Below are 18,533 nucleotides of genomic sequence, written 5' to 3' on the forward strand. Positions count from 1 at the left end.
TTCCTGAAATAGACGACAATAACACAACCACCACTCATATCCACCCCCAAATTGCTCTAGGTAGAAATATTCGCAGGAATTATAGCAAATAAAAAATTATAGAACCGTGTTTTCGAGAGAAAATTTGAACTCAATTTAATTTCAATAGAGTGGGCACTTCCGTTTAACCAAATTTGATCGTAACCTTCTTGTTGTGCATTTCCTGTTGGCGAAATATGAATTTTTATATCCTGTGACCTTCTTTTATTTTTGAGCTATTTGTAAAAACCACTTTTTCGGCAAAAATAATGCCTCAAAACAAATATTTCCATTGAGAAAAAAATGGTGAGATTATCACTCAAAAAATTGAGACTAGTTCCTCTTCTAGCAACTTGGGAACTGGGGGAAATTCGTCCTTCCATGATAAGAGTGTGGGGGACACGTGGATGCTGCACGTGAATACACGTGTACTTCCTATTTTCCAAACTTTTTCTGGTGTTTAATTAGAACAATTTATTAATTTCAAATTTAAATAAAAAGTTACCTATAAATTTACCTAATAATGTTGGGGAGAGGGTAACTGAACATCCTAATTCTAGGATAAAAAAAAAAAATTCAGTGAAGATGTATAGGAGCTGGCGGGGGGTGGTAAGGCCCAGGATACCAGGGTGTAGGTGGTGTATCCCTTTTCCGGTATAGCTAGGCTGGTCGCCAGGGTAACGCCCCTATCCGACTATCACGCCCTTATCCCTTGATGGGCCCAGTAACACCAGTAGAAACTCCCTTCGGTGAACGGCTGGAGCCTGTGTAGACGATGTTGTTTGAAGCGAAATGTACCAAGTATGCTGTAATTATAATCTGATGATTTTGCAATAGATAAATAAATTCAAAGAATCATTGCAATATTAAAGATATGAGAAAGCATTGCACGATGTTAACTTTACGAGAGCTTAACTAAAGTAAAGTAAAGTAATCGCCTACTTTTTTCAGGCGGGGCTTAACGTCCAACTACCGAATTAGGTGTCTTGGACGGAGGCGACTAGCAAACATACTTTACTGCAAATTTCTTTTATTAACCATTAAATAAAATCCAAGGCCTAAAGACCGGGAATCGAACCCAGTACCACAATTTATATTAGCTTCGCAGGTCTCGCCTCTAACCGCTCGGCTACCGTGGCGCCTGGAGCTTAACTAAGCGAACCAAATTTCCATACCGGAAATAATAATTTTGCACAATGAATTTCCCACTTTTAAAGATCATTAACTTCCACCAACATCTCCACTTCCTCGAAAAATGTGGCTGGATTAAATCGTAGACTCTAACTATCGTAGCACGCTTGCTTCTTTTTTTTTTTGTATCCCTGATCGGTTTCGAACTTACAACCATCTCCAGAAGATCATTAAGGGTACAGAATTCGATTTCATTTATGTTTCAGTCTGTTACCCTGTGAGTCAGCTAGTGTAAACTCGGGACGAGAAAATTTAAAAAACCTTCTCTCATGATAGATGGAAGTTTCGAAACTACCGGTCAGGTGTACACAAAAAAACTTGCGTTCTACGTCGGATAAAATCAACGATATACTTATCCATTCTTTAAATTTTAAAAATTCACTTTTTACCAGCTCTGTAACTTCCTGCCTCCCCAAAACGATCATTTCCATCATCACTCTACATTTCAAGGGGGGGGGGAATCTGGTATTTCAAGATGAGAAATTGGGAGTTGCTTCTGATGCTTAAGAGTTTGGGGACTTGTTCCTCCTACCAAATAGAAGGTACCAAAATGTAGCTAGGTACCTATTGGTGCTTCTACCACTTTCGTTAGTTATTGGTGCTTAAAGATGGGAATGGGCCGTTTCAGCTCTCCATCTTAGCAGACTTATTTTGTTTTCATTTTACAATAATCCCTAAATAGACCAACATAACGCTTAACAACTATGTTGCATGTTCTCTCCATCTACTATTGTGATATAATAAACATATGGGACTCCATAAAATTGTTTAAACCTTCGCTGAACAGATGTTGCCTGGATACCAAGAACATGTAGTTATCTTTTTATATATTATAATTGTCAGCATCCTACAAATTATTAGTTATAAAGATGCAGATCACCGTTATCTAACTATGAAAACGATTTCTTAGATATGGTACGAAATAAAACACCTCATGTTCTTTTTAAAGAAAGTTAACAAAATAACATACTGAAACTTTTAAGTCGCCACTTCTATTAAGTTCCCTGAAATGAGCTTCATTTTTTGCCAGAAATAGTTGAGGTAACTGGAGCGTAAATGGGTGATTGATTATATCATATCTATCGTAATCGATTATATCGTATTGTATTTCTGCCCGGTTTTGGATCATCCATTATCAGAGGTAAAAATCCAATTTGGGGTAGAGAATTTAACTTCTTTTTTTATGTTTTAGTCTTGCACTAAACTTGCTGAGTCTTAATTGTGAAATTAAGGTGAAGACGACAAACTGATTATTGTATCTCTGACGTTGGATGAATATCCGAAACTGTTCAGCGATAAAAAGTAAGTCAAGTAAAGTAATTGCCTATTTTTCTGGCAGGCTTTACGTCCAACTACCAATTAGGTGTCGTGGACGGAGGCGACTAGCAAACATACTTAACTGTAAATTTCTTTTATTAACCTCTAAAGGTATAGACCGGAGAATATAGACTAGCACCGCAATACATCTTAGCTTTGAGGGTCTAGCCTCTAACCGCTCGGCTACCGTGGCGACTAGCAAACATACTTTACTGTAAATTTCTCATATTAACCATTAAAAGTATAGACCGGGGAATATAACCTAGTACCGCAATACATCTTAGCTTTGAGGGTCTAGCCTCTAACCTCTCGGCTACCGTGGCGACTAGCAAACATACTTTACTGTAAATTTCTCATATTAACTATTAAAAGTATAGGTATAGACCGGGGAATATAGCCTAGTACCGCAATACATCTTAGCTTTGCGGGTCTAGCCTCTAACCTCTCGGCTACCGTGGCGACTAGCAAACATACTTTACTGCAAATTTCTTTTATTAACCTCTAAAGGTATAGACCGGGGAATATAGCCTATTACCACAATACATCTTAGCTTTGCGGGTCTAGCCTCTAACCGCTCGGCTATAGTGGCGACTAGCAAACATACTTTACTATAAATTTCTCATATTAACCATTAAAGGTATAGACCGGGGAATATAGCCTAGTACCGCAATAAATCTTAGCTTTGCTGGTCTAGCCTCTAACTGCTCGGGTACCGTGGCGCCTCGTTCAGCGATACAATAAACATGCATGCTCAAAATCTGAGATAATTCCTCTAAAATTGCAAAGTGTGAGGTTTCACGAACTTTTAAAATTTTTAGCAAAAAAAACAATTATGTTTTCGTAGTTTGACAAAAAAAAAGGTAAGTCAGAATCTTTATAATTATTCCAGTAAGAGAAAACCAGAACTTTTTCTTCAAATGAAAAATTTAATTTTAATAAAAGCGAATAGCATTCAATAGCCCAGTATCCGAAGGTAACACTTGGATGAATGCGGTAACAACAGGAAGTGTGTCCAGACAGCACCATAGCTTTGTCGGTTAGAACAGGAAATACAAAAAAAAAAGAAGCATTAATAAAAAATAGAAAAGAACTTACACCTGACTTTAAGTTTTTATTCTAGAAGGCACTGGTAATGTGTTGTTGAACTGGAATATCTATTCGAACAATAAGCCAACCTTCAACCTTGCCTACCGATACAAGAAGTGTGTGTCTGGTTCGTTTATAGTCTTCTGTTTTGTCGGTCTGTGGAAGTCTTGTCTGTAGAGAAGGGATGTACCAGTGTCTAGTGAGAAGTTACCAATTATAAGCACGCTTATATTACACGTAACAGAAGGAGAAGAAGAAACAGAAAAACAATTGGTTATTCATTTTATTCTCCCTCTCCCACTACAACTTGTCTCGCCAATTAGAAAAAGGAAAGAATGAGATATTGATGGACATATTGATGGAATAATGTGGTCACCCTTGTGGTCAGCGCTAAAAACTAAATTACAAAGAGAGGAAATCAAAGAAAAGGCTAGAAACCTGGGAGCTGAATTGAATTCTTTTTCTATATAGCTGTACCGCAAACATTTCAGACCTTACAAGGCCTAATATTACTTGTTATTAAATAGACCATGTTATTATTGAGCTCATATTGGGATGGTTTAAGGTGGAACTGGTTTCTGTAAAGGTCAAACCTGGGCGCTTTGGGATTCAGTGCAAGAGATGATCTTTTAGGATGACGTCAGTGAGGATGTTCAAAAATTGATTCAGTTAATGGGAATCAGAAGCTTCCTATGACGTCTTTAGGGAGAACAAAACTTTATCTTATTATGGATTTTCGACTTTATAGGAAAATGTTCTTAAATGTTTAAAACTGGCCTCTTGTGGAAACTTAAAAATATTTTACCTGCCACGTTTTATTTAATCGTAAAATATTACTTGACCGACAGATACTTCCGAGTGCAAATAGGATCTTCTTTCTCCCCACTTAAACCAATCGACGCTGGAGTTCCACAGGGCAGCATTCTGGGTCGTATTCTCTACTCCATTTACACTTCAGACATACCAACTGATCCTAACATTACACTTCTCACATAAGCAGATGACACCGCCTTACTATCCTCTAATCATGATCCTATCCTAGCACACAGAAATCTTCAGTCTCATCTCTCCTCATTAGAGCAACGGTTCAAGAAATGGGCTATAAATCTTAATGAAACTAAGTCGCAAAACATCACCTTCATTCTTCGTCGCATCTACTCTTCCTCCAGTCTTCTATAACCTAACAACACCTCTACCAGTAGTGAACGTTGCCCGGCTACCTTGGGCTTTACTTAGACCGAAGACTTTCTTGGAACCCCCACACTAGACTTAAAAGAACAGAACTGAACAGACGCTATCGACTACTTAAAAGACTCTTAGACGATAGATCAAAACTCTCTCTCTCTGGACAACAAAAGACTGATTTATACTTCTATTTTGAAACCCATCTGGGCGTATGGAATAGAACTGTAGGGTTCAACCAAACGCTCCAATCTCCGAAAGGATTCAATCGCTACAATCTAAAATACTTCGAGCTATTGTACACGCTCCAATTTAAGTCTCCAACCTGGACTATACACAATGACCTTAACATTCCTTTTATCACCGAAGTCGCTGAAAACACGATACAGAAAACTCCACTTCAGCCTGCAATCTCATATAAATTCTCTTGCTCAAAATCTTTCTTCTAGAACTCTCTCTGATAACCCGGACAAGACGTCTTAAAAGACAGTGGCCTCGTGATCTCCTCTCAAGTGAAGAGAGTGGCTAACCATCTAATATTTGGGAGTGTTACCACTGGGTAACTTCTCCACTCGTTACCTTATCATTTGTTACTCGGTTATCATTGTTACTTATAGCGCTAATGCGCTGATTGTAACACAAATAAGTGCCCAAAAAAAATGTTTAAAATGCCCAAAACAAATTTTACGAGGAAAAATGAATCAAAAATAAACTTTTCATATAAATAAGAAATTCAGAGAAAATTTTGGATCAACTTTTTTGTGGGGGGGAAAAAAGACTCGTAAAGAAAAAAAAGAACACCACAGCACTTTCCTTAATTTTCACCATTTTCCAAAGAAAATCATCACACTTTCAATTTTCCGAACAAAAAATACCTGAAATCACAAAAGTAGCTTACACTAACTGGGAATCTTCCACTTACAAAACCATGCTTCATAACCACTACACCAAACCAGAACCCACTACTTAGTAAGAGAAAGCCTCAACTAATCACCAGTGAGCCCTAAAACAGGATTCTTCCCATCCCCGAACTATCCAGGTTTCCCTCCTGTAGGAACAGAGAGTAACCTGGAGAGAGCGCGTGATCGATCTTTGGAACGAATTGACCAAAAAATTCTTTGCTTTCATTCTAACCGAAGCAAAGCGGGCCACACTTCCGTTGCTATGCTCTTCTAGACCTTACGTGTTCTCTCCCGACCAAAACTCTTTATTTCTTCATAAAAACTCGTAAGTCTTACGAAATACTCCCGGTATTACAGTTTGATCTAGATATAAATCTGCAATTGATTTACGAAGTAATCGCTTTCGACATAAACGACTCCCAGATCTTTCCAATTGTTATGATATTACGTAGATAGAGCGCATTGATTTTGAAAAAAAGAAAAATATCTTAATTCAATTCTTGTCTGAGTCTGGGGAATGAAACAATCCCTAAATGTCCCGTTTTTATACACGTGTTGACGTGCATGATAATGGCTTCAGTTTACGGGTTAGATCGCTGTGACTGAGAGCAGCATCTTTCAAGTTATTTATCAATAAAAATTGTTGAAAATATCAACAATTTCACAGCCTACATAAATAATAATTGTATTTTAGAATGATTTTGTACACCAAATTTGGGGATACGGATACAAGAGGCTGTAATAATTTCTGAAGTAGTGAATATAAGTGTTTAATGTGCGATTGCTCGAAGGGGGGGTGGCACATGGAGACAATGTAGAGGGGCTTGTGGGAGGAACACACAGAAGATATGGTCGCCCTCCAAAGTGAGGGTGTATAGAAACTATGACGTCACCCAAAGTAACCATCTGTCCACCCCTATGGAGAAACAATCTGTACAGTCCAGACTTACTTTTCTCTCTCTGTCTCCCCGGTGATATTAAAGGCCACAAGATAACACAACATTTAATTGAACAAAGAGGATGATACTTCTACCAAGTCTACCAACTAAGCATTAAAATTATTTTCACAAACTATAGAAGACCATACTCAGAGTGTAACATTTTGGTGTCTGCTATCTGACTGTAACAACATCAGTGAATTTTACTCTGGACGTGTGAATTTTAATCAAATTTATCGGATTGGGCCGAGTCGTAAATTACCAAGTTAAATACGCAAACTGTGCCACTCTCTATAGGATATGATTTTTTAGGTCTTCAAACTGCGAGGAAGTCGCGGAGGCCACTGGCGATTCAGTTGGCGAGTAGGATTGTTAGGAGGATTGTCAGAGGAGGCGAGAGACTGTACTAAAGGATTGGAGCAAGTGGAGAGAGCAGTATGGAACTTTTTGGTATTTAGTCTTGGCGAGTTGGTGGTACGAATGGGGGATGTTGAGGTCGTTGTGACGAGTAAGAGGTTAGTCACCGTAGAAAGGAGCGTCAGCTATCTGTCGGAGGAGTTTTGACTGAAATGTCCTGTACTGTCCTGTATGTTTGGCTGAACCCCACAGCTCTAGTCCTGTAAGTCCACATAGGTTTGAGGATAGTACAGTATATCAAGCGTTTCAGTTCTATGGGCAATTTGGAGCGTCTTCCAAGTAGTCTGTAAAGCAGTTTCGCACGTTTTGTCACCGCTTGGTCTTTTAAGTCTAGTATGTGGGTTCCACGCGTGAGTCTTTAGTCTATAAAAAGCCCAAGGTAGCGCACCCGGATCTGTCAAAAATACAAATAAAAATATTTAATTGGTTTATTTGATCAAATATCAAACCAATAGCATTGCAAGTTTAATAATCATCGATGGTCCAAGTGAGAGAGAGAAATACCAATTTCTAAAATCGCATTTCCGGCACCGATTTTTTAAAAACCAGAATTTTCAGCCAAGCTCTAAAAGCTCCAATTAAATTGTACCATTGGAGAAAACTGTACAGAGTATTGAAATAGCAATACTTTAATGAGGTACTGCAATTGATTAACAGTAAAGTACTGGAGGTAAAAAAACAAACAAATTCGAAACTTAGCACTAAGTTTACCTAAGAGCTTACTGAGTAAAAAGCGAAGTTAAGCTTTTTGATACATTGTATCCACCAAATATATACTCACCAGTGAGCTAAAATATTTATTTATTTAATTTTTTGTTTCGCATTTAGAGGCTTTTAAAATCTGTTATTTCCGGTATAATCAAAAATACTTAGTATTTTTTTAATTGTTACGGGAATAACAAGTTCCAGAATCCTAATTTTAGTTATTTTTTCACAACGGGATGAATACACATAGTTGGTTTAAAATGTTTAATAACTGATTTGAGTTAATAAAAAATATTTCGCGTAAACATTCACGTACAAATAATTACATGTTTAGTAATTAATATTTACTTTTACCAAAAAATAAAAAAAAAAATGGTAATAAAAAGAAAAACAAAATGAAGAGGAGAAAAACTAGTAATGAAAGAAAAATTAAAAAAAAGAAAAACTTATGTAAAAAAAATTACATGTGTGGGTGGAAAAAGTATTTTCACTAGTTATTTGATACCCAAACTCTTCAGTATTTAATAGTAGCAATCTCGAGAAAAAAAAAAAAAACCTTATCTCTTACATACTTGCTGGGAAAACATGAAAAGGAAAAATCCCAGATTATATTGCATAAGCACAGTTTTAGCTCTTTTTCCCTTAAAGCAAAGCTTTTCTAAAAGGAAACTTAATGAAAAACTACGCGCTTCTAAGTTACTCTTCAAATAAAACCGAGAGTTAAATTTATATTCTTATATTTATGGCTATTAAATGAAAATGCAATTCTTCTTCTTCTTATTATTTTTTAGGCCTGAATAAGGAAAAATACGTCTGGTTTTTCCAATTTATTTTTGACGGAAATATATTGTGTAAGAGGTTTCATCAGTTTTGAAGAAGTGTTAATAAACTCTTTATGACTAATTCTAATCGAACATATCGGGTCAAAAAAACTTGAGTCATTTAAGATGCCAGTGGTATCAAGATACGAACGTCCTGCAACAAAACTTCCCAGCAATACCCACAAAGGGGGAGAATTTGTAAAAAGTGGTGGAAGAACGGGAAGTCTTAAAACACATAGTCCCAAACTTCCTGCAACATATACACAAACTAAGCTTTTCCATGAGAATCTTAGCAAACATATAGTTCCAAAAACTTTCCAGTAATAGCCACAAAGGGAGAATTTGTAAAAAGTGGTCGAAGAACAGGAAGTCTTAGAACACATTAAACTTAACCTTTCCATGAGAATCTTAGAAAACATATAGTTCCAAAAACTTTCCAGTAATACCCACAAAGGGGGAGAATTTGTAAAAAGTGGTCGAAGAACAGGAAGTCTTAGAACACATAGTCCCAAACTTCCTGCAACATATACACAAACTAAGCTTTTCTATGAGAATCTTAGAAAACATATACGTAGTTCCAAAAACTTCCCAGTAATACCCACAAAGGGAGAATTTGTAAAAAGTGGTCGAAGAACAGGAAGTCTTAGAACACATAGTCCCAAACTTCCTGCAACATATACACAAACAAAGCTTTTCCATGAGAATCTTAGAAAACATATAGTTCCAAAAATTTTCCAGTAATACCCACAAAGGGAGAATTTGTAAAAAGTGGTCGAAGAACAGGAAGTCTTAGAACACATAGTCCCAAACTTCCTGCAACATATACACAAACTAAGCTTTTCTATGAGAATCTTAGAAAACATATACGTAGTTCCAAAAACTTCCCAGTAATACCCACAAAGGGAGAATTTGTAAAAAGTGGTCGAAGAACAGGAAGTCTTAGAACACATAGTCCCAAACTTCCTGCAACATATACACAAACAAAGCTTTTCCATGAGAATCTTAGAAAACATATAGTTCCAAAAATTTTCCAGTAATACCCACAAAGGAGAATTTGCAAAGAGGACCAAGAACACGTAGTTGCAGTTAAGAACTAATGAAGAAACTGTCACAATCTTTCGGTGCTGTAGCTTACGGAAAGTGGTTAGCTCTTGGAATTCTTGGAATATGGACTCGATTTCCAACAAGATCGTGGGCACTACGGTTAACCATTTGATGATCTGCTACTATCTTCTGAGATCATTGAAAGTGCTCACATTCTTAGCATGATGCAGCCAGGTACAAACTGCTTACAAAAAGAGAAATAGACTAATTAAATTCGACGGAAATACCCAAAGATTCACCGGAAGTTCTACTAAAAGAATGTTGTTGATTTCTTTTTTACTGACGTCTTTCGTTCGCCAGCCATTTGTGGTTTGCTAAGGGAACATATGGTTCGCTTGTCGTGGGCTATAAAATTAGTGCAGCACACGTAACATTATCACAATCGCGGTCGTAAAAAAAAAAAAAAACTCCATTTCTCACAACAAAATAATGTCCATCTAAAAAACTTTGGGGAAGGAAATTAAAACCACAGCCAGCTAGATAGTAAAATTAGTAGGTTAGCGACTGATTACGTCTAATTTGTTAGTGATAATTTCCATCAACTTCCGTTGTACATGTGATTGGTGAACAGATGGTCAGCGAAGCTTTTCAGATGGGAAGGTTACGTATACTTCCGTTTTCTTTTGTGTTTCACTCCGAATTTTCGTTTTTAACCTTAACTCTGCAACTTTTTTTTAGTTCTGTTCTTAATTCTAGTCTAAGTAGAACCATTTTTCGAAGCATGAAGGACGAATATAGCGTAAAGAAATGCTATATGTAGAGAAATCCAGGGCATCCAAGATAGCAATGGTTTTCTTGATGGGAGGGGGTTTACGACCGCTGTTGTAGTTGTAGTAGAGAAGTGTATATATGCACATCTGTGTGTATGTGATCAAATGAAGGAAGAGCGGATAGAACTTGGTCCCTGTCGACCGTACGGCTAGCAATAACACGAACCCTACAGCATCTAGCCTTTACTGGAACAGCTTCCAGAGAACATCATCCTCCATGCCCTTCTTCTAGCTTTAACACACTCTCGCCTTGACTTCACCATCAGAGGCGCATTCTCCCTAGGGCGTTACACACACACACACACCAGATAAAACCACATTCACCAAAACCCTTGTAAAGGCTCTTATCATCATAGTACAGTCATCATCGATGTACAATAACCCACATGATCGCGGAGACTGTACCCATTTATCTATTGAAAATGTCTATACTCACTTAGAAAAGATTAATTTTTATAATGCGAGGATTTAGTACAACTTTCAGGTCAAGTGTTGCTATGGAGACTGTTGAATGCTCAAAAGTTTTATCCTTCTCCATTTCTTATCTCGTTAGGATTCCGCCATTTTGGAAGATTATCATTCCTTCTAGCGAGACCACTGGTGTCTTAACGTTCTTTCAAGATTTGGACAGAAGAGTGCTTGTAGATGGATTTGCTACTAGTAAAGGATTAGAGTTTCGGCGGAAATGGATTGTTGGCGCTTCGGTAAGTTAAGTTATGAGCAGAATCTTGAGTTATGTATTAACAGTCAGTTTATCTACTCAAAAAAAGTAATGCCAGCAATTCGAGGAAGAATTTTTGAGTGTTAAGTTTGTATTCTCTTTTAGCTCTACCATTGAGTTCAATTCAGGAGTTGCCCACATCGGCATTTAGGAGTAGATAAAAAAGACATTTATTCTGTGATCTAAAACTAGAGTGATTGTCAAGTAGTCTAGGCCAAGACTAGCGACTAGCAAACATACTTTACTATAAATTTCTCATATTAACCATTAAAGGTATAGACCGGGGAATATAGCCTAGTACCGCAATACATCTTAGCTTTGCAGGTCTATCCTCTAACCGATCGGCTACCGTGGCGACTAGCAAACATACTTTACTGTAAATTTCTCATATTAACCATTAAAGGTATAGACCGGGGAATATAGCCTAGTACCGCAATACATCTTAGCTTTGCGGGTGTAGCCTCTAACCGCTCGGCTACCGTGGCGACTAGCAAACATACTTTACTATAAATTTCTCATATTAACCATTAAAGGTATAGACCGGGGAATATAGCCTAGTACCGCAATACATCTTAGCTTTGCGGGTCTAGCATCTAACCGCTCAGCTACCGTGGCGACTAGTAAACATACTTTACTATAAATTTCTCATATTAACCATTAAAGGTATAGACCGGGGAATATAGCCTAACACCGCAATACATCTTAGCTTTGCGGGTCTAGCCTCTAACCGCTCGGCTATCGTGGCGACAAGCAAACTTACTTAACTATAAATTTCTCATATTAACCATTAAAGGTATAGACCGGGGAATATAGCCTAACACCGCAATACATCTTAGCTTTGCGGGTCTAGCCTCTAACCGCTCGGCTACCGGGGCGACTAGCAAACATACTTTACTGCAAATTTCATTAGATTAAACAAAAAAAAATATGCATATCTTTTTTTCTTTTCAATAAAACACAAATTATAATAATCTCCACTTACCTTGGGAAGTCTAATAAAGTAATAATCAATTCCAGGGAATTATTATTTTTTTTAAAAATAATTTAAAACAAAGCGATCATTAAAGGATACATTTCTTGGAAGAAGTCCAAATGGGGCGGTTGCAAAATGTCCTGGGCAGATAGAACCTGAAAGAAAAGAAGAGAATAATGAAATCAGAACAAAAGAGAGATTGAATATCATCTACTTTATTCTAGAATCTAGGAGCAACATCTATCTTAGAATAGAATTATTATTCCTTCAGGAAAAACTTCCTATTCAATTGAAACACTTTCTCAAGAAACCAAAGCTAGATAAAGTTAAATTTTTTTCTTGTAAATTAATAAGTTATTTTTCTAATTAAAGAGACAGAAAAAATGACGCTATGAAACCCTATACTTTGTAAGATTCATTAAATTAATTAAATTTGCCATGTTTATCATAAAAAAAAAATGAGAAGATTTTTATCATTTTTAATTTATGGGAACATTTCTACTCATTGCAGGACGGTAATTAGAGAAAATTATTAAATTATGAGAGTCATTTAATGACTTCAGAGAGAGAGAAAAAATACTTGTAAATTAAAGTATTTTAAAAAGTATTTAAAGTACGAAAAGCGGAGGGAGGCGATTGGCTGAATATTCGGCTTAAGATGATCATCATTGGCTACATATTGTCCATTTAGCACCCTCAATTAGACTTTAAAGCAGGGGGGGGGGTCAAACTTGGTACAGCAACAGACAAGATTCACGCTGGCCACAAACATATTTACAAACTTTTTCCCTAGTTTTCCAATATCTGGGGATTCTCAGAGACTGAGTACAGGCAATCTTCACCAAAGTAGATAGATGTTTATCCAGTCAATCTTGATCTGCTGTATGCAGTTTTATTTAATTTCCTGGATGGAAATAGTTGCTCAGACAAGGACGTAACTCCAAACATTAGTACAGCAAACATTTTGGGATTTTTATTACTAGATGTCTATCACTAGAATATCACTCACTCTCCATTCTTACTTATAAATATATTCGCTTCACACATTCATCCCTCTACTATATACAACTATTTACATACAAACTTACAACTAAAGGATGGATCAGTACTCTATATTCCTGCCATCCTTATAGCTTAACCTAAATTAAAATCACGTAATCCTTCTCTAATCATTTTCTTGCATTCATTCTAATTCGGCTATAACTTTTAAATACATTCATATTTCATTGCTAGCTCTGCTATAGACTTAAGCACATAGATGTTGGTGGAGAATATTACGTATGTCTTCGTAGCGAAATGGTGCATCTAAATACCTGTATATGTCGTCAAACATTCATTTCCTTTCTACCACATAACGTGGAAATATCGTTATTATATGTTTGAAATCCTCCTCCTCATTGAAATCTACGCAAAGAGGAGAGAGGACCTTTAGTTGATCCTGTGAAGATACGATCCGCACACCACGTGGTTCGCTCTCAGCCTGCTTATTGTCGTAACAACCCATTTATTAGTGACAGTTCCCCTTAACCAAGGTAACTGATCTGCCATAGTTTTATAGAATCTTCCTTTATTACCATTACTGTAATCTGTCTGGCCATTTTTTGTAGTGCTGCTTTTGCAATTATACACTTGATATCGGTGTGTGGTAATTTATAATTAGCCATTTGCCCCCACTATTGGTGGCTTCCTTTGCAAGTTTATCAACATTTTGGGAGATTTCTCAGCTAAATGAGGGATATATTTTGGGTATTCCTACTTTGTCTTTTAAAACATTTTGGAATTCCACTGAGAGTGGCATTGGCTTCCAAAACGTCGCTGGAACTAAGTCAGCGCGTTTAAACAGGAAAGGCCCTGGGCCACTTTGTATAATCGTCTTCAGTAGTTAACGGAAACTGGTGAATTGTGTGTACGATATTTTGCCTCGATTTCCCCGCACTAAGCGCTATTTCCTTCATAGAAAACTTTTTACTATTTTCATTTTATTTTCCAGTACATCGTGGGGCCATAAAGAAATAGGCCTCCGGAGGGCCACCAGTTTTGACAGACACCCCTGCTTTAAAAGAATTACAAAAGCGGACCACCCAGTACACCACTGCATGGGTACAAGATGGCTGCTGTGTACAAAAAACCTATTTCAACGCACTCTCTCAGATGATGTTTCAAATTGAGGTACAGACCTTACAGGAATCTTTTCAAAATAAGGGACTCCATTTTGCAAAAATTGTTTTACGCAGTTTGAATTACTTATATACACACCATGTAAACCGTCTCATTGAGACAGCATGTTTAGAGGGAGACGGATACTTAAATGAAGTGAAAATCTCAACACTAAACTGATTAAACTACCTCTGATGGTGAATGAAAGTCCAATACCGGACATGGAAATAGTATGACGTGTTACGATAAATCAAATCCACGATATTTATCGAGTAGGGCGAACCTGAACGTATTCACAACGGAAATAATGATCCCCACAACTTTTTGGTACACATTAACCCAGGGGTCATTTTTAAGCTCACATTCGTGTAAGCTTTTATTTAATGGGCTAATGAGTGCACGCCCACTTTTTTGGTCATCAAGCTTACAAAAAAAAAAGAAACAAGTTTTGCAAAAAAAAAGCTGTGTGAACAAGAGATAAACATAATGAACGTGTAAATACATAGCACTGTTTTGGGTGTGTGTAAATGAACGTGCAATTACAGAGCACTGTTTTGGGTGTGTGTAAATGAACGTGCAATTACAGAGCACTGTTTTGGGTGTGTGTAACTGCGTTATGTATGAGGGAATGATAGTGGAGGGGTGGGGATGAAGGAGCCATGAAAAGAGTTTGGAAGATAAAAAAAGTATGACAGAGTGTGGAAACCTCGGCTAACTGGGTTTCCACGCTTTCACTGGAACAACAACTGGAGTGTGATGAAGGAACTATCTCTCGTAACTAATACGTATTTATTTTATTTATTATTAAAATAATTTATTTTATTTTTTTCACTTTCCCTTACATCGCGTTAAGAAGATCGCGTATTTGGAATGGTGCAAATTTTTGATTTTGAGTTTTTGAACGGAAATAACTGCTTAGAAAAATACGCGAGTACAAAAAACGTAGCGTCAGCGCTATACGAGGGTCGTTTGAAAAGTCCGTGCAAAAATAAAAACTACTTCATTTTTTGGGGTAAACCTTTTTTATTTTTCAACATAGTCTCCTTTTAGGCTTATACACTTCGTCCAATGCTGCTCTAGTTTGTTGATCCCTTCCGAATAATAGGATTTGTCCAAGTCTGAAAAATAGCTATTCGTTTCTGCAATCACCTCCTCGTTTGAATAAAATCTTTTTCCCGCCAGCCATTTCTTCATATTGGGGAACAAATAGTAGTCCGAGGGAGCCAAGTCTAGTGAATAGGGGGTATGTGAAACGAGTTGGAACCCTATTTCCATTAATTTTGCGACCACAACTGCTGAGGTGTGAGCTGGTGCGTTATCGTGATGGAAAAGGACTTTTTTGCGGGCCAATCGTGGGCGTTTTTCTTGCAGCTCAGTTTTTAAACGGTCCAATAACGATGAATAATATGCACCTGTAATAGTTTTACCCTTTTCCAGATAGTCGATGAAGATTATTCCTTGCGAATCCCAAAAGACAGTCGCCATAATCTTTCCGGCCGAAGGAACGGTCTTCGCCTTTTTTGGCGCAGATTCCCTCTTGGTAACCCATTGTTTAGATTGTTCTTTGGTCTCAGGAGTGTAGTGATGTATCCATGTTTCATCCACAGTGACGAAACGACGCTTAAAGTCCTGCGGATACTTCTGGAAAAGCTGCAAACCGTCCTTGCAACACTTCACACGATTTCGTTTTTAGTCAAGCGTGAGCAATCGCGGCACCCATCTTGCGGATAGCTTTGTCATGTCCAAATGTTGATGCAAAATATTATGTACCCGTTCATTCGAGATGCCCACAGCACTAGCAATCTCACGCACCTTCACTCTTCTCTCATCCATCACCATATCATGGATTTTATCAATGATTTCTGGAGTAGTAACCTCAACAGGGCGTCCAGAACGTTCAGCGTCACTTGTGCCCATATGGCCACTCCGAAAATTTTGAAACCACTTATAAACTGTTCTAATCGAAGGTGCAGAGTCACCATAATGTTTATCAAGCTTCTCTTCAGTCTCCTGAAGCGTTTTGCCTTTCATAAAGTAGTGTTTAATCAACACATGAAATTCTTTTTCGTCCATTTTTTGAAAATCACTCGACTTCCTCGATTCAAACGAATGCCAAACACAAAGAAATAGACCGATCTGGCTGAAACTTGGTGTGTGTTCTTCCAAGAGATGCTACTAATTAAACATAACCTCGATACGCGCCAGTAGTGCTATTTCTCTGACTTTGCACGAACTTTTCAAACGACCCTCGTAACAATGATAACAGTGAACAGTCGAAGTAAATGAGTGGAGAAGTTACCCAGTGGTAACACTCTAAAACATTAGACTGTTAGTCAACTCTCATCACTAGAGAGGAGATCACGAGGCCACGCTGTCTCTTAAGACGTCTTGTCCGGATTATCAGGAAGAGTTCTAGAAGTAAGATTTTGTGGTAGAGGATTTATATGAGATTGCAGGTTGAAGTGGAGTTTTCTGTATCGTGTTTTCAGCGACTTGTGCGATAAAAGGAATGTTAAGGTCATTGTGTATAGTCCAGGTTGGAGACTTAAATTGGAGCGTGTACAATAGCTCGAAGTATTTTAGATTGTAGCGATTGAATCCTTTCGGAGATTGGAGCGTTTGGTTGAACCCTACAGTTCTATTCCATACGCCCAGATGGGTTTCAAAATAGAAGTATAAATCAGTCTTTTGTTGTCCAGAGAGAGAGAGTTTTGATCTATCGTCTAAGAGTCTTTTAAGTAGTCGATAGCGTCTGTTCAGTTCTGTTCTTTTAAGTCTAGTGTGGGGGGCTCCAAGAAAGTCTTCGGTCTAAGTAAAGCCCAAGGTTAATAAAAATTAAAATAAAAAAAATTGTGGAATGCTCAAATTTGTCACGCCCTTTAAAAGAAACCAGGGGTTCGTGATAAGGTTTTGGTTTAACCGGAAGTTCAACTAGAAGTACCACTTAACAAAGACGACTTTTCCTATTTTTCTTTAAATGTTTTGGAAAATATATGGGTGGTCTATAACTTTAATGTGTAACAGTTTTCAAAGAAAATTTGATTTACGGCACTTGTGGGGAAAAAGGAAGAAAATAGACTTTTCTCAAAAGTGACATTTCTATGTAACAATATACAGTGGTCCTGCTGCTTATACAGAACTTCAAGGAGGCTAAAGTTCTGAATTTAACGCAAAAATTTCGACACAAGAAGACACAATTAAGTATTAAAGACCTCTTTGGACTTCGGACATCTTTTATTTTTGAGTTTCCAACAATTCCTCGAAAAAAAAAGGTTTCAAGATTTTTCAGTAAACATTAGCATTCGCATAGCTTTTTAAATTTAATCACTTTTTCTACGAAAATTCACTTTAAAACAATCCTAGAGAAGGCTTTGCTGTAAGCAAGGGAAACTCTACAGATGAAAAATGGATTTTCTAAGATCAGTTTATCTTTCAATGCTTTACGAGAGAAAGAGAAAATAAAGATTAGTAAAAAGAAAGTCAGTAAAGAAAATTCTTGCGAGATATTTGCCAAAAATATATGCACTTCCGGTTTATTAGATTTCGACTTTCGTAATCGAACAGGTCGAAAGAATACAAAATTTCTAAGTACCAACATATTTTTTTCGTAATCAATGGACCTCTTAAAAATCTCTATTACTTGACGTCGAATACTTTTATTTCGAAAATTAGGCAAAGATCCTTTGACTAGAATTAAGAGGAAGTCAAGTTTTTTCTTTTTCCAGATAATACGATAAGATTTTTTTTTTTTAAATTCCTTGAAAGGTTGACCACCTCTCTTCATTAACTGGTCAAATCTCAGCTGTGAAAGATGCTGTACAATGCTTGGAGGGGGGAAACTACGAAATGACCTTGAACCATTGCCAGATTATACCTTCCACCCCCCACTCTTCGCATGTATTTATTTATTTCAAAGTTAACCGGAAGTGTAATAAATTTGCTGAATAATAAATATAATTTATCGTCTTTATTTTGTTTGCAGACAGGTTGTAATAAAATTAGACTGCAACGTAAAAAATTGTGAACTTAAGTATCTTAAAAGGTTATTTTTAAACTATTTCTAGTAATTATTTTTCTATAGGTCTATCACGTCTATCTGTTATGGACAAACAAACATAAATGAGCTAGCTAAATATTTTTTTGGGGAAGAATTGCGAATGTTAATATGGCTGTAGATGTAGCAATCATCACCCACCTGCTGATTTGTTACAGCTGTTACATTTTTCATGGT

At 37.1% G+C, this 18,533-nt stretch overlaps 1 protein-coding gene across 2 annotated transcripts in view; it reads right to left on the reverse strand.

Annotated features, from left to right (window-relative positions):
• The window catches only part of nmo (serine/threonine-protein kinase nemo), a 283,418-nt gene that overhangs the window by 77,988 nt on the left and 186,897 nt on the right, over nucleotides 1-18,533 (reverse strand). For both annotated transcript variants that reach the window (XR_012458383.1, XM_074127876.1), the window contains exon 3: nucleotides 12,245-12,300. Coding sequence is in view for 1 of the 2 variants with exons in the window: in XM_074127876.1 (XP_073983977.1) it covers nucleotides 12,245-12,300 (56 nt within the window). In the remaining variant the exon portion in view is untranslated. The remainder of the gene's footprint in view (nucleotides 1-12,244; nucleotides 12,301-18,533) is intronic.

Source organism: Rhodnius prolixus, unplaced genomic scaffold (genome assembly GCF_049639745.1).
Source record: "Rhodnius prolixus isolate KJV_2025 unplaced genomic scaffold, Rpr scaffold_9, whole genome shotgun sequence".
Lineage (NCBI taxonomy): Eukaryota > Metazoa > Arthropoda > Insecta > Hemiptera > Reduviidae > Rhodnius > Rhodnius prolixus.